The sequence below is a fragment of the Pleurodeles waltl genome, chromosome 5 (assembly GCF_031143425.1).
Source record: "Pleurodeles waltl isolate 20211129_DDA chromosome 5, aPleWal1.hap1.20221129, whole genome shotgun sequence".
In the NCBI taxonomy this organism is placed as follows: Eukaryota; Metazoa; Chordata; class Amphibia; order Caudata; family Salamandridae; genus Pleurodeles; species Pleurodeles waltl.
This window is the reverse complement of record NC_090444.1, coordinates 956,368,706-956,384,567: the sequence shown is the minus strand read 5'-3', so window position 1 is coordinate 956,384,567 and position 15,862 is coordinate 956,368,706. Positions and strand designations below refer to the sequence as shown.

Genomic DNA, 15,862 nt, shown 5'->3' with positions numbered 1-15,862 from the left:
GACTAAAAAGAAGATAATGCAATACCCAGACAAGACTGCAAGATAACAGCAGTGGATTCCTGAAGGGGAAGACCTGAAAAAGAAGGGGACCAAGTCCAGATGTCGCACGAGTGTCCGGTGGTGGCAGGAACCACTACCTAACCGTCTGTGGTTGCAGGAGTTGGTCGACAGTAGGACGAAGAAGTTCAGAAATGCAACCCTGGAGCCGGAGAAGAGTTCCTGGAGGATGCAGTCGATATCCCGGGCTGGATGGCAGATTGCAATCTGTCTGTGGCGTGGAAAAGCCACCAACAAGCCTTGGCAAAGGCAGAAGTCATGGTGGATGAAAAATGGAGCTGCCTCGGACCAACCTGGGGGGACCTCTAGCAAGGCAGACCCCTAGCAAGCCAGAGAGTACACAGAAGAAAAGGTAGCCCCTACAGGAGACCCACTGGATGAGGACCCAGGGGTCGCAGAGGAGCCCACGCAGCTCAACTGAAGAAGGGTCCCAAACCACAGGAGAAACACACAGGGAGCTGTGTGTTGCAGGGAAGAGTGCTGGGAGCTGGGAATACATGGAGCCTAAAGATCCCTTGGAGGAGATGCCAACAAGCCTTGGAAGCTGCAAGAGACACAGTGCATAGGGGCACTGTCCTGCCTGGGAAGTCAAGGGCTTACCTTCACCAACGCTGGACAACTGGTAGAGAGGACCAATTGGACCACTGCAGACCACCACCCGTGATGCAGGATCCATGCACTCAGGATGAGAGGAGATCCATGCAGTCAGTTATCATTGCAGTTGGTGCCTCCGGATGCAGGGGAGTGACTCCTTCACTCCAAGGGAGGTTCCTTCTTCCTTCCTGTGCAGGCTGAATACTCAGAGGATACACAGCCAGGGAAATGTTGCAGAACCTGGAAGGATCCATGGAAACAATGTTGCAAGCAGAGACTTTGCCGTGGATGCAGATTCTCGGTTCCTGGAGGGTCTAGTCGCAGTTCTAGTGGTCAGAAGTTGAAGTAGAGTTTGCAGAGGAGTCCTGCTGGAATCTTGCAATCTGAATCTGAGGACCAACCCAAGAGGGAGACCATAAATAGACCTGGAATGTGGATTGGTCACCTAGCCAGATTACCATCTATCAGGAGGGGGCTCTGAAGTCATCTTCCTTTCCACTCCACGCAGACAGCACCCTGAGCACAACATCCTTTGCAGCTGCCAAGGCTTCTGTGCTTCATCTCTAAGGGGAACTTCAGGCAACATGTAGCTCCAGCCCCCGGCACTCCCTCTTGCAACTCCTGGGCCTCTGCGTGGTCCTCAAGCAACGTGGGAGCAACTTCTGTGGTGCTGCGTGGGCTGCTTCAGTGACTTCTGTATACCTGTCCTGTGAGACACCCGTGGCTGCTCCCTCTGCTCCTGTGGGCCTTCTACGACACATAGGGTCCCCTGTGGCTCCCCCTCCTCAGTAGAGTCCTCCTGGACATTGCTGGTCCCTAGCAGCACCTCTTTTCCTCCAACCACAAATTTGCCTTTGCCAAGGCTTGTTGGTGGAACTCCTTCACCGACACCCATCTGCAATCTAGCTTCCAGCGTGGGACATCTTTGGCAAGCATCAGGAACTCTTCTCCAGCTTCTGTGCTGCAGTGCTGACCTGTCTTTCTTCTTCATCGACCAACTCCAAAAGGTACCGCTGGGTGGGTAGTATCTCCTACGCCCATGGACTCCACAGACACTTCTGGACTTGGTACCTTCTCTCACAGGTCTCCATCTTTGGTTCTCTATTGCTGGTTCCTTGCAGGCTGTTCTGGGTGCCTTCTTTTTCTTCTTTTCATCCTTTGGGGTGGTTTTGGGGAAATCCAGTGTTTTACACCTGCATTCCTGGTCGCCCGGGCGTACTGCATTACTTACCTGTGTGGTTTCCTAGTTACTCCCAGCTCCCCTCTACACAAGTTACTTACCTAGGTGGGGGCCCCTTGTTCACATTCCACTTTCTTAGTCAATGATTTGGGCTCCCACTAGGGCTACTATTGCTTCTTGTTATTTCACACTGTTTTCTAACCTTTTTATGCCTCTTACTGTTTATTAATATATATATATATATATTTGTATATATATATATATATATATATATATATATATATATATATATATTATTTCTGATGCTGTGTTCCAAAAATAAAGTACTTTTATTTTTGTACAACCAAGTGTTTTCTTTCTTGTTGTAAATACTGCGTGACAGTAGTGCCTTTGAATAAACATTGCATGTCTCCTAGATAAGCCTTGGCTGCTCTTCCACAGCTACCTCTAGAGAGCCTGTCTTCTAAACACTGCCTACACTTCACTGAGCGGGGATACCTGGGCCTGGTATAAGGTGGAAATACCATAGGTATCCACCACCCACCAGGCCAGCTTCCTACACCATGCAACACCTATTTCCAAAGTGAGAGTGTGTTACCCCATCCCCCAAAGAAAATAATGTGTTCTGTTTTCCTGGGCTTGAGCTGATCAAGCAGCAGAAGGGTGGCGCAGGTTGGGCTGCCCGTAAACCCCCGAGAAGGCTGGTAGGAGCAATGCTGGGGGTCAATACTTCCCTATATGCACTTAACTTTCAGTATTTATGTCCTCGATATCTTGGTTATGCTATTCAGGTATACTGATATCCCCTACTGGATATTCCATACTACAACAATACAATACAATAAGCTGCGATCAAAGAACACTAAGTTTAAATGTGGTCATGTGACAAGTTTGGAACTACAGGAGGATTAAATATGTACATATTCACAGCAGGTCATGAAAAGAAGAAATTTTCTAATTTGAGACTGCTCATTCTGTAGTTGAAGACTATGGGCCAGATGTATCAAAAAAGCCTTTTGTGGTTCAGAAATAGCGATTTTTAAGAAATCGCTATTTCTGAGTCGCGAAATGCTATGCATCATATTTGCGATTCGGTAACAGCGATTTCTTAAAAATCGGAAATCGCAAATTGCGATACAGCCCCCATTCGCACCTATGGGCCTGTCGGCCCATATTAGCGAATTTTTTGCATTACCCAAACTGCGAATTCCTAACTGGAATTCTCAATTTGGGAAATGCAAACTCCAGGGTGCTGAGGACCTACGGCCCCTTCTGGTGCACCCCAAAACAATTTTGAAAGACATGTAAGGTGCACACATGCCAAAAGGGCATGTGTGCGTTAAATGTCAATTTTAAAGATCCATTTTTAATGCATTTTTAAAATTTGCACATGGTTACCACCAAGTTCAACTTGGTGGTAATAGCGATTCCTTAATGCCCAATTCGCATTAAGGAATTGCTTCATACATGTGCTTAAGAAATCGCAAATAAGGATTTCTTATTTGCGATTTCTTATTAGAGAATTGCAAATTGCGATTCTCTAAACGGGCTCGCAATTTTAAGGAATTGCTATTTTAGCAATTCCTTTAAATTGCGTTCAGAATGCCTTCCTTACATTCTGAAAGGCCTTTTTGCGTTCGCAAACGGGCATTCAAACCGTTTGCGAATGCAAAAAATGCCTGCTACATATGGCCCTATATTATTTCTTTAAGTCTCTCCAACACTTATGAGGAATATTAAGGTATCCACATTAAAAAACCTCAGGAACGACCCTAAGTTGTGGTACAGTACATTGCCATGGCCAAAGGACATTGGCCCTCATTATGATCCTGGAGGTCTGGGCCGCCATGCTGGCGGGATATCCCGCCATCAGGCATGGTGGCCCAGACCACCACATAATTGAGACCGGGAGGGCTGCACCGGGCGGCCCTCCTCCACCACCAGGCTGCTTCCTACAGGCAGCCTGATGGTGGACGGCATCATTATCCGACAGGGCAGCACTGTCCCCACCAGGGAAAGGCTGGCGGAAGGGGTGCTCCGCGGACCCCCTGGAGGCCCCTGCACTGCCCATGCTCTTGGCATGGGCAGTGCAGGGGCCCCTGTGCAGTGCCCCCTGTGCAGTGCCCCATCGCGCAGGGCAGTGATGTGTGCGATGGGTGAAGCTGCACCTGCCGCACAGAGGCATTGACGGCAGCTCCATGTGGAGCTGGCAGCAATGTCCCCAGCCAGGCATTCTGCTGGGCCAGCAGTTGGAAACAATGTTTCAGCAGAATGTATATTATACGGCCGGTGGGGTCCCAGGGGGGCCGGCAGTCTATAGAAAGACAGCCAGCATGAACACGGCGGTGTTAACCGCCGTGTTCATAATGAGGGCCATAATGTGATGCTTTTTATGTACTATCTAGTTTACAGAAAAGGTGAAGGAGGTTGGAGTCCCTCAGTGATCAAAGCCATGGAAATGTAGATTATGCTAGCTTTTCAGAGTTCTGTTCCAAGACCAGCTATTGCATTAGGTGGAGAAAAAGAAGAGAGACTACAAATGTACCATACTAAGGGGCATATTTAAGGAAAATGGCACTGCACCCCCAGTGCAGCTCCACTTTCCTTGCGCCCCTTAGTGCCCCCTACTGTCACCATGTGTGCGCTGTCTTTAAAATACGGCTCACCATGGCCCAAGGTAGGGGGCAATAGCATCATTTTTTGTGAAGCTATTGACGTACTCTGCAGGAGTAGCGCCAAAATGTTGGTGATACTCCTGCAGCGATAATAGGGGCCCATTCTAAACAATTGGATGCCCCTTTTTAAAGCCTGCTCTGAGCAGGTGTTAAAAGTGTCAAAGAAAATGGCGCAAGGAAATCTCTTAGATTTCCTTGCGCCATTTTTTTAGCCCCCCTAATGGTGGAACACCCCCTTGCCTACATTATGCCTGTCGCAGGCATTAAGTGGTGCAAGGGGTTACAAAGTGGCGCAATGCAAGCATTGCACAACTTTGTAAATATGTTCCGTGGGAAATGCCACCGTAACGCCACATTTGCCAAATAAATGCCGCAAATGTGGTGCAAGTTGGCGCTAGGAGCTTATAAATATGCCCCTAAGTAACTAGGAAATCATTAGCATCAATTGGTGTACTGAGGACATAAATGTTGAGCCTTGTCAATTTCCTCTTTTTTTGTAAAAATCTGCTCTAGGGAGAGCACAGGTAGCAACATGATGGCATTGTCAGTGTTTCATTTGTAGTTAACAAAATCACATAATTAGTAAGGGTAGACAAAATATTCAATTTAGCCTGCAGAATTGCAGAATTTTGGCCAATTCACGTTACTTTTTAATGCAGAGTTCTTGCTAAATTCCGCTAATTGCTGTGTGGTATTGCTCTCCTGTAAGACTCTGAATATGCAAGCTGGCAAGCAAGATTTTGCATCTTTTAGCATGATTTTCTAATGTGGGCAGTCACCGGCAACCCTGAGTGGGTGCAATTGAATGGCTGCAGTTTGAGTAGATTTGCTGCAGCTTGAGTACATTAGCATGGTGCAGTTTGTGCTATTTTTGAGCTCTGGTCACACTACCGGCACTAAATTGGAGTGGAAGCTGCATATTTTCCACCTGTTGGCAGAATTCTGTGGAATATCGCTGAGTTTTTCTGTAACTCCACAGAATTCAGCAGAGTGAAACTCTGTGAGTTCTGCCCACCCCTAATAATTGGTGCATTCCTCAAAGTGTTTCTTAAAAGCTTGTATCCACCATTGTCCAATGCCGGGTTTGCTGAATAACAAGTTGTGATTTAACCACATGCCTCTTTTGTCCACCACCCTACACTTTCTGTCTCTATAGTTCATTCTTGTATTTTCTTTTTTATCCCTGTCCTTTCACTTTGTCATTGTTTTACTACATGTCTCCTCCTTCTTTATCCTTTTTTGGACTATTTGGCTGCTGGCCTGACCCAATGTGTAATTATGAAAAATAAGTCCTGGTTCCCAAATTGGGTGCCAGTGCTCTCCACTTTCAACCACCAGCACAAATGAAGCAAAGGCTCTAGTGTACCTGTAACTCACTTCTTATGTCTGGAACATCGAGCAATCTCTTTTTAATTACAAAACATAGGGCCATATGTAAGTAGATGTGGGCTCAAAAAACTGGTTGCAATTGTCAACCAGTACTTACGTGACCACTAACTTACTATGTGATCCGTCCTACAAATGTATAGGTCAGTTTAGAGAATAATTAATTGGATTCATTACTAATCACAAGGTAGGTTACAAATTGCAGCACTCCAATACATGGTCATCGCAGAGAGATGGTGACCTAAATGTGTCAGCAGACCACCTTGTCTTAATTCACTTTTTTTTTTAAATGCTTCTTTTCCTTAAGTGATATGATTCTGCATTTAAAAAGAAGAATTATGTTACTTATCCTGTAAGCATCTGTTTGTGGCATGTAGTGCTGTAGATTCACATGCTCCGCAAACTCCTGTCATCTAGTGTTGGGTCCCAAATGTTGCAAGTTGTTTTTCTTTGAATAAGTGTTTCGAGTCACAAGAATGAGTGACTCTTCCTCTCTGTGATATTGCGCATGGGTGTAGACTCCTTTGTTAGATTGTTTCGCCACAGGAAGTAAGGAAGGAATGGAAGGTATGTGTGAGAGAAGAGATGTTCATGCTAAACGTAAGTACACATATACATATATATAAAGTGTAACTGCAATGGCCATAGACACCTGGGGTGGAGGGAGGGTGCATGTGAATCTACAGCACTACATGCCACGAACAGATGCTTACAGGGTAAGCAACATAATCTGTATGATGGCATGTGTGGATGTAGATACATATCCTCTGCATAGACTGTGAGACAGTCCCTCCTTAGAAGTAGTGGCTAGCCTGTGGGCGTTGCAGTAGTCTGGAAAAGGGTAGATAGCCCTGCCTGACCGACGCTGGCTTGTTGGTGTGCTATCAAACATCCACACAGTAGTGTTCGGTGAAGGTGTGTGGTGTAGACCATGTAGCTGACTTACAAATGTCAGCTATAGGAATGTTTCCAAGGAAGGCTGTAGCCTACATGCCACGAACAGATGCTTACAGGGTAAGCAACATAATCTGTATGATGGCATATGTGGCTGTAGATACATATCCTCTGCATAGACTGTGAGGCAGTCCCTCCTTAGAAGCAGTGTCTAGCCTGTTTAGTTGCAGTAGTTTGGAAAAGGGTAGATAGCACTGCCTGGCCGACACTGACTTGTTGGTGTGCTTTCCAACATTCTGGTTGCTTGGTGAATGTGTGTGGTGTAGACCATGTAGCTGACTTACAAATGTCAGCTATGGGAATGTTTCCAAGGAAGGCCGTAGTAGCTCCCTTTTTATGGGGGGTGTGCTGTGGGAGAAACAGGTAAAGACCTTTTGGCCTTAATGTATCAAGTTTGAATACATTTGACTATCCATCTGGCGATGCCTGATTTGGATATTGGGTTGCCTTTATGAAGTGGAGAAAAGGCTACAAAGAGTTGTTTAGTTTTTCTGAGTTTTAGTTCTATCTATGTAAAAGAGTGCTCTTTTGACATCTAGGGTGTAAAGAACTCTTTATGCAATGGAATCAGGTGTGGGAACAAAAACTGGTACCTCAATCGACTTATCGATAGTGAATCTACTAGGAATTTGGGATTAGTCCGATTAACCACTTTGTTTCTATGTATTTGGAAGAAAGGTTCTTCTAAGGTTAGTGCCAAGAGCTCGCTAACACGCTTGAGTGAAGTGATGGCAACTAAGAATTCCACCTTCCATGAGAGACACTGAAGTGGACATAATTGAAGCAACTCAAATGGAGAACCTATAAATCTAGTGATTACGATGTTAAGGGTCCATGAGGGAGCTGGAGGAGCCTGAGGGTGAATAACTTGTTTGGGTCTTCAATGAAAGCTTTAATTACATAAATTCTGAATAGTAAGAGATGTTGTCTATTCTGGAGGTATGCAGCTATTGCTGCAAGGTGCAAGCCTATGGAAGTGTAATCCAGATTTGCTTTCTGCAAATGAAGCAGATAGCAAACAATGGCTTGTAGTGTTGATTACATAGGATCGTTTTGTTTTGTTTGGAAGTAACAAACAAAATGTTTCCATTTTGCAGTGTAACAAGCTCTAGTGGTTGGTCTACGTGCTCCCTTGAAAATGTCCATACATTCTGTAGGCAAACCCAGGTAGCCAAACTCCATGATCTCAGGAGCCATATTGCAAGGTTGAGTGAGATCTGGGTGCCTGATTTGTCCTTGATTGTGGGTGAGAAGCTCGGCCTATTGGGGGAGATTCTTGTTTGGGACTACTGAAAGATCCAGAAGTGTGGTGAACAAAGGCTGGCATGCCAAGGTGGGTGCCACAAGGATCCTGGTTAGAGATGTTTGCCTGATCTTCAGTACCAGAAATGGAATGAGAGGGAGAGGTAGAAAAGCAAAGGCAAATATTCCCTGACCAACTCGTCCATGGTGCATTTCCCTTGGATAGTGGGTGTGGGTACCTGGAGGTGACGTTTGGGCATTTCGCATTTTCTGCTGCGGCAAATAGGTCTATGTGAGTGGGCCGCCACTTTTGGAAGTATGATTGGAGGACTTCAGTGAGGTATTTCCATTCATGGACCTGTTGCTGCATCCTGCAGAGCAGGTCCTCCATATGATCTGAGACAGGTGTGATAGTTGTGAATACCGTGTCCCCTCTGTTTTTTTAAATAATACATGGCTGTCATACTGTCCATCTGGATTAGGACAACCTTTGTAAGACAGTGAGGAAGGAAAGATTTCAGTGCTAGGAATACTGCCTGAAGTTCCAGGTAGTTAATGTGTAGTGACTGTTGTTTGGCATTCCAAAGACCTTGCATTGTCAGATCTTTCAGGTGAGCACCCCAACCCGTCTGTGATGTGTCTGTGGCTAGTGTGATGTCAGGAATAGGGTCTAGAAAAGGCCCACCTTCATTAGGTTGTTGGTGTTCCAATATTGCGGAGAACGGTGAGTGTTGTGGTCTAACAACACTAGATCTTCCACGTGACCCTGTCACTGAGAACACTGGCGAGCTAGACACTGCTGTAGGAGACGCATGTGTAGTCTTGCATGAGGTACTATGGCGATGCTGTGTCTGCAGTATTTAGGGCACACCATATAAAATTGATGAAAATAATTAGGCCCTCAGAGACAATCTGTTGTACCCTTTTAGGATGTTTCTCTGGGATGTACTGCAGCATTTCCTCTACTTCATCTCAATGTACACAATCATAGCAGGCCAAACAGGCCTGTGAATTGGCAATGCACCAATGGTTTGCAGCCTGTGCTGCTACCCCCTTCCCTGCAGCATCTATATGTTTACTCTCCTTTTCTGGGGGAGGAGAGACCCCAGTGGCTTAATTGTTGGCCCACTTAAGGCAGTGGTGGCAACAATAAAGTCAGGTGGAAGTCGTGCTCTAATAAAAATAGGATCTGACGGGCCACCTTATACTTTTTATCCACCCAGAGGGTGATAACTCTAGTGTGGACTGGCTCTTTGAATATGTCCTCTGCATTCTCTCTGGTGTTTATGACAAACTTTAACAAGGGCTTTTTGATGTGAGCGCTGAAATGAGACTAAGTCTACATGTAGAATAAAGTCCAAAATACTTTACGAACAAGGTACACATTTACTGCTGGGTTACAACCCGGCACTCCCAAATAGCATCATCTTACATAGAAGAATTAAAGCTGCATATGACCTTTGAGTCACTAAAGTTCTTGTAGGTGATTTTTCAAATTGGGCAACTGAGTGCGTACATACTCAGGCAATATTTGTAGCTAGTTAAACAGGAACAAGATGTGGGCAAACCACATTGCTGTACAGAATAGCAGATATAACCAAATTAATCAGGAATCCCTAGATCATGTGAATTGTTGCTATGCCCCGAATAAGATGAGGTTGGTAAATAAGGGAGAAATTATAGCAGTGATATTACAGCTATTTCAATCATTTCTACTGCTTTGTAAAGATGGCTCCTAAAAGATGACTACTAAAAGAAGGGGAAATACTGGTAACAATATTGTTTCTATCAGTTACTTATGCATCCACCCTAAGGCAGCAGAAGGGATTTAGTAGAAATGTGTGAAAATTACGGTGTGCTGCTTTACCATCTGGCATCCAAGTAAATACAGCAGCCATTGTAATGCTGCAGAGCGAGTAAAAAATCCGTCCCTCAGTTACAACCTCTTTTCCGCTCTGCACTGCTGTGGCTTTATTGGCAAGATCAGAATCACCATTTTTGAAGATAGCAGAGCTACTGTGTATACAAGTAAGGGCATACAGACATGTATTCTGGGTATTTAGGTTATTGGAAGACACATGTAGCGTGCAATCTAGGCAAAAAGCAAGGATATAGAGATATAGACATGAACATACGAACAACCAGTGTCTACTCACACTTCATAGTCTTAACAGCCACCTTCTGGCTTCCTTCATCAGGGAGAATAAGCTCTCCTTCCACCACCGAGCCAAACTCTCCTAAAGAAGAAATAAAGACTCATGGGTAAAAACACAACGGTCACAATTTAGCCTTCGATTTAATGGACAACCTTATGATTTGAAGCGAGCACAAGAGAGCAGCAATTCCAATAACACGCTTTCTCAGCAACTTCCGCAACAGCTTGACCAAAACAAACACACTGGCAAGTTCCATTGCTCAGGGTGTTGTAGAATTCTTAAAGAGAAATACATATTTAAGCCTCATTCACAAAGATAAGTGGTGCGTTTATGTACTTTTAATACTCTTATGCACATGTGTGAATGCATGACTTTTAGGAATTCACAGGGCTAAATCTCCAATAGGGCAATGAAGCCTGTTGCTAGAGTAAAACTTCCACAGGTGCTGAAGAGGGAAAAAGAGTGACTCCAGACCTTTTCTGGAAGTCGTCTCCAACTGTTTTATGGGTGTGAAGTGGTTAGAGTGGTGTCCATCCACATTCACAAACTGCCCAGTCAAGCCGTACCTTGAATCTCCCACTCCCTATTCTTATGGGGTGTTCACTACCTCGTAATTGTACGCTGTTGTGTTATACAATTGAGCCATTTGCGCCAGCTAGGTATTCTTTCGTGAGCAGCTCTCAAGCTTGAATAAAGCCAATTTCGGACCACGACATATCTTTATGAGAGCTTGGCTCCATGAAATACGATACATGGCACTTTGTAGGTCTTAACCAAACCAGAAGACAGTCTGCAAATTGTAACCTAAACCTGGGCTTGCAGCCGTCTGATGAGCCAAAAGCACGAACTTTGTGAAATACATTCGCAGGCACACAAATAGTGATTGAAATTAAATGAAAAACAAGGTGATTTTACAAAAATGAAAATGGTGAACCGATTACATAAGAGGAAAAAAGGTACAAATATGCACTTACATTTTTTCAGAGACCAATTTCAATGCTGCGTCCTCAGAGTTTGACAGTCGTGACACGTTTATTATGCTCTTTCACATTTAACATGTTTCTACTAAACTAATCTTTATTCTTGTAAGATTTTCTGGATCCGAAAACAATGTTTAACTCAACCTGTATTTGTATTTAACATCCAGAAAGTAGTCTTGAGCTCTCTAGGAACTGATGACCACTTAGTAGACAAAGAAAGCCAGAGATCAATGATCAAAATAAATAATCTATGTGTTATTGCCTTGAAAGGAAAATATTACTTACCCAGTAAGCATCTGTTCATGGCACGTAGTGCTGTAGATTCACATGCTCTGCATACTCCTGCCATCTAGTGCTGGGTCTGGAGTGTTGCAAGTTGTTTTTCTTCTAAGAAACATTTTCGAGTCATCAGATTGAGTGACTCCTCCTTCTCTGTGATACTGCGCATGGGCATCGACTCCTTTGTAAGACTGTTTTCCCGCACACGGGTGAGAGAAGGTGTGTAGAGGAAATATAGAGAAAGAGATGTCCATGCAACTGTAACTATATATGTACAACTATATACAAGTATAAAGTAACTGAAACAGTCATAGGCGTCGGGGCAGGAGGGACGGCACAAGTGAATCTACAGCACTACATGCCACAAACAGATGCTTACTGGGTAAGTAACATTTTCCGTTCAATACCATGTGTGGCGGTAGATACACATGCTCTGCATACACTGTAAAGCAGTCCCTTCATAAAACCAATGGCTAGCCTGTGGGAATTACAGTTGACTGGAAAAGTGTTCGGAGCACTGCCAGGCCTACATTAGCTTACTGGCATTCTAGTACATCCACACAATAACATTTTGTAAATGTATGTAGTGGAGACCATGTAGCTGCCTTACAGATTTCAACTATAGGTATGTTTCCAAGGAAAGTCATAGTGGCTCCTATTCTCCTAGTAGAGTGCGCTCTAGGAGTGACAGGTAGTTGTCTCTTTGCTTTAGCATAACAAGTTAACATACTTTTTACTATTTTATTCTAGCTATGCTATTTTTGGATATTGGGTTGCCTTTGTGAGGTAGTGAAAAGCTAAAAAGAGCAGTTTAGTTTTTCTAAAGCCTTTAGTTCTGTCAATGTGAAACATCAATGCACGTGTAACATCTAAAGTGTGGAGGGCTCTTTCTACTACTACTGAGTAAGACTGCGGAAAGAAGACTGGTAGTTCAACGGATTGATTAATATGGAATTAGGAACCTACTTTGGGAAGGAACTTTGGGTTTGTGCAAAGGGCCACCTTGTCTCTATGAATTTGGAAGAAAGGTTCTTCCATGGTTAGGGACTGGAGCTCACTAACGCATCTGAGTGATGTGATAGTGACTAAGAATACCACTTTCCAAGAAAGATACTGAAGAGGGCATGAATGAAGTGGATCAAAAGGAGGGCCGATGGGCCTGGTAAGCAGAATTTGAGGTTCCAGGATGGTGCAGGGGGCACTCTGGGTGAAATAACCCTTTGAAGGCCTTCCATGAAAGCTTTGATGACTTGGATTCTGAACAAGGAAGTAGGATCTCTGTTCTGTAGATATGCAGCTATAGCTACAAGATGTAAGAAAATTGAATTGTACGCTAAATTGGCTTTCTGTAAGTGGAACAAATAACAGACAATGTCTTGGACAGTAGCTTTAATGGGATTAATATGTTTGGGTTGGGAAACATAATTTTTTTTCCTCCATTTTGCAGCATAACATGCTCTAGTTCTGGGTCTACGAGCTCCCTGAGAATGTCCATATAGTCCGCAGGCAATCTAAGTAACCAAACTCTATGACTTCAGAAGCCATATTGCAAGATTGAGTGACTTGAGGTCTAGATGTCTGATCTGACCTTGATTTTGAGTGAGAAGGTCCAGCCTGTTGGGGAGCTTCTCACGGAGAATGACTGAGAGGTCCAGGAGTGTGGTGAACCATGGCTGACGTGCCCAAGTGGGAGCTACAAGGATACTGGTGAGAGATGTCTGCCTGATCCTTCCAGCCATAAATGGAATGAGAAGGAGAGGGGGAAAAAGCATAAGCAAATATCCCTGACCAATTCATCCATACAGCATCGCCCTTGGATAGAGGGTGTGAGTACCTAGATTCGAAGCTTGGGCATTTTGTGTTTTTTGCAGTGGTGAAAAGGTCTATATGAGAAGTTCCTCATTTTAGGAAGTATTTTTGAAGGACTTGTGGGTAGAGTTCCAATTTGTGGACTTGTTGCTGCATCCTGCTGAGCAGGTCTGCAAAGTCATTGCCCGTTCCTGGGAAACACTCTGCCACCAGATGAATGTGGTGGTGGAGAGTCCACTTCCATATTGTCTGAGAGAGTTGTGACAATTGGGACGACGGTGGTCCCTCTTGTTTCTGTAGATAATACATGGCTGTCATGTTGTCTGTGTCTTATGAGAGAGGTGATGAAGAAGTGCTTCCAGGGCTAGAAATACTGCCTGAAGCTCGAGGTAATTGATATTTAAGGATTGGTGACTGTGATCCCAAAGGCCTTGAACTGTGAGGTCTCAAAAGTAAGTGTCCCATCCTGTCAGTGATGCATCTGTAGTCAGAATGACCTGAGGGACAGAGTCCAGAAAAGGTTGGCCCTTTCAAGAGGTTGGTGGTGTTCCACCATTGCAGAGAGTGGTGAGTATGGTGGTCTAACAACATTAGATCTTCCACATGACCCTGTGACTGAGACCACTGACAAGACAGGCACTGGTGTTGAGGGGAACAATGACAATGAAGGAGACCATCATCCCTAACAGAGGCATTATTGTTCTGACTGTGTATGTGCGATTTTCCTGAAACTGGGGGAGAAGAGACCGAAAACTGTGAAGTAGAGGTCGATTGGGGTATGTTAGCCCTACCTCTGCTTTGATAATAGCTCCTAGGTAGGGCTGTATCTGAAAATGCTGGAGATGGGATTTGACAAAATTAATTGTGAATCCCAGTGCATGAAGCAGGTCTACTGTCTTCTGAGTGGGATTTTGGCACATTGGTAGTGTGATGGCTTTGATGAGCCAGTCATCTAAGTATGGGAACATAGGGGGTCATTCTGACCCTGGCTGCCGGTGGCCGCCAGGGCCACCGACCACGGGAGCACCGCCAACAGGCTGGCGGTGCTCCCACGAGCATTCTGACCGCGGCGGTTCAGCCGCGGTCAGAAGCGGCAAGTCGGCGGGCTCCCGCCGACTTACCGCTGCTCGGGGGAATCCTTCATGGCGGCGGAGCGCGCTCCGCCGCCATGAGGATTCTGACAGCCCCTACCGCCATCCTGTTCATGGCGGGAAACCCGCCATGAACAGGATGGCGGTAGGGGGTGCCGCGGGGCCCCTGGGGGCCCCTGCCGTGCCCATGCCAATGGCATGGGCACGGCAGGGGCCCCCGTAAGAGGGCCCCGCAAAGTATTTCAGTGTCTGCCTTGCAGACACTGAAATACGCGACGGGTGCAACTGCACCCGTCGCACCCCTGCAACTACGCCGGCTCAATTCTGAGCCGGCGTCCTCGTTGCAGGGGCATTTCCTCTGGGCCGGCGGGCGCTCTTTCGGAGAGCGCCCGCCGGCCCAGAGGAAATGTTTAAATGGCCGCCGCGGTCTTTTGACCGCGGTGCGGTCATTTCACGGCGGTACCTTGGCGGACGGCCTCCGCCGTCCGCCAAGGTTAAAATCACCCCCATAATGTCTTCTGAGGTGTGCGGCCACTACTGCTAAGCACTTTGTGAAGACACTGGGAGCAGTGGTGACTCCAAAAGGAAGTATCCTGAACTACAAAACTTAGATATTTGCAATGTGCAGGGTGGATGGGGATATGAAAGTAGGCATCCTTTAGATCTAGGGCCATCATAACATCACCATTTTGTAGAAGTGGGATAACGTCTTGAAGAGTGACCATGTGAAATTGCTCTGAGAGAATGTAGAGGGTTAAGGGTCTGAGGTTCAAAATAGGGCTGAGAGAGATGTCCTTTTTGGGGATGAGGAAGTATAGGGAGTATACTCCTGTACCCTGGTGTAGTAATGGAACTGGCTTGATGACCCTTTTGAGAAGAAGGGACTGTACCTTTTGTTTGAGAAAGGTGATGTATTTATGGGATAGCCTGTCAGAGCGAGGGAGAATGTTTAGAGGAGAGGTAATGAGATACAAACAGTAACCATGTTGGATAATGTAAAGGACCCTTTGGTCCGTAGTGATGTTGACCCATTCTGTATGAACATTTTGAAGTCGCCTCCTAACAGGTGTGGAGTGAGTGGGGGAGATGTAGGAAGTCACTGTTTTGTTTTTGAGGTAGAACCTTGGGTAGTGGTGCTCTTTCCTCTGCCTAAGTTGTTATTGCCGCTATAGGATGCCCTGAAGAAACCCCTAGAATATGAAGCTGAAGACTGTCTGGGGTGGGAGGTAGATATCTCTGAGGTTACAGATTTGTAACCACCTCTGAATGGGGGGTGACAAAAAGTGCCCCTTTGTGAGGGGGACTGAAGAGCACCCACGGCTTTTATGGTGTACATATCTTTTTTTTAGCTTCTCAAGGGTGGAATCCTCTTGAGGGCCGAAAAGGTGCTCCTTGTCGAACGGCATAAGAAACACTGCTTGCTGGACCTCTGGTTTGAACAAAGAGCTTCGAAGCCACA

The 15,862-nt window shown here is 45.4% G+C and overlaps 1 protein-coding gene across 2 annotated transcripts in view; it reads right to left on the bottom strand.

The window, feature by feature from the left end:
- Positions 1 to 15,862, bottom strand: part of MERTK (MER proto-oncogene, tyrosine kinase) — a 413,075-nt gene that overhangs the window by 104,788 nt on the left and 292,425 nt on the right. For both annotated transcript variants that reach the window (XM_069235075.1, XM_069235076.1), the window contains exon 13: positions 10,245 to 10,325. In XM_069235075.1, coding sequence (XP_069091176.1) covers positions 10,245 to 10,325 — 81 coding nt within the window. The remainder of the gene's footprint in view (positions 1 to 10,244; positions 10,326 to 15,862) is intronic.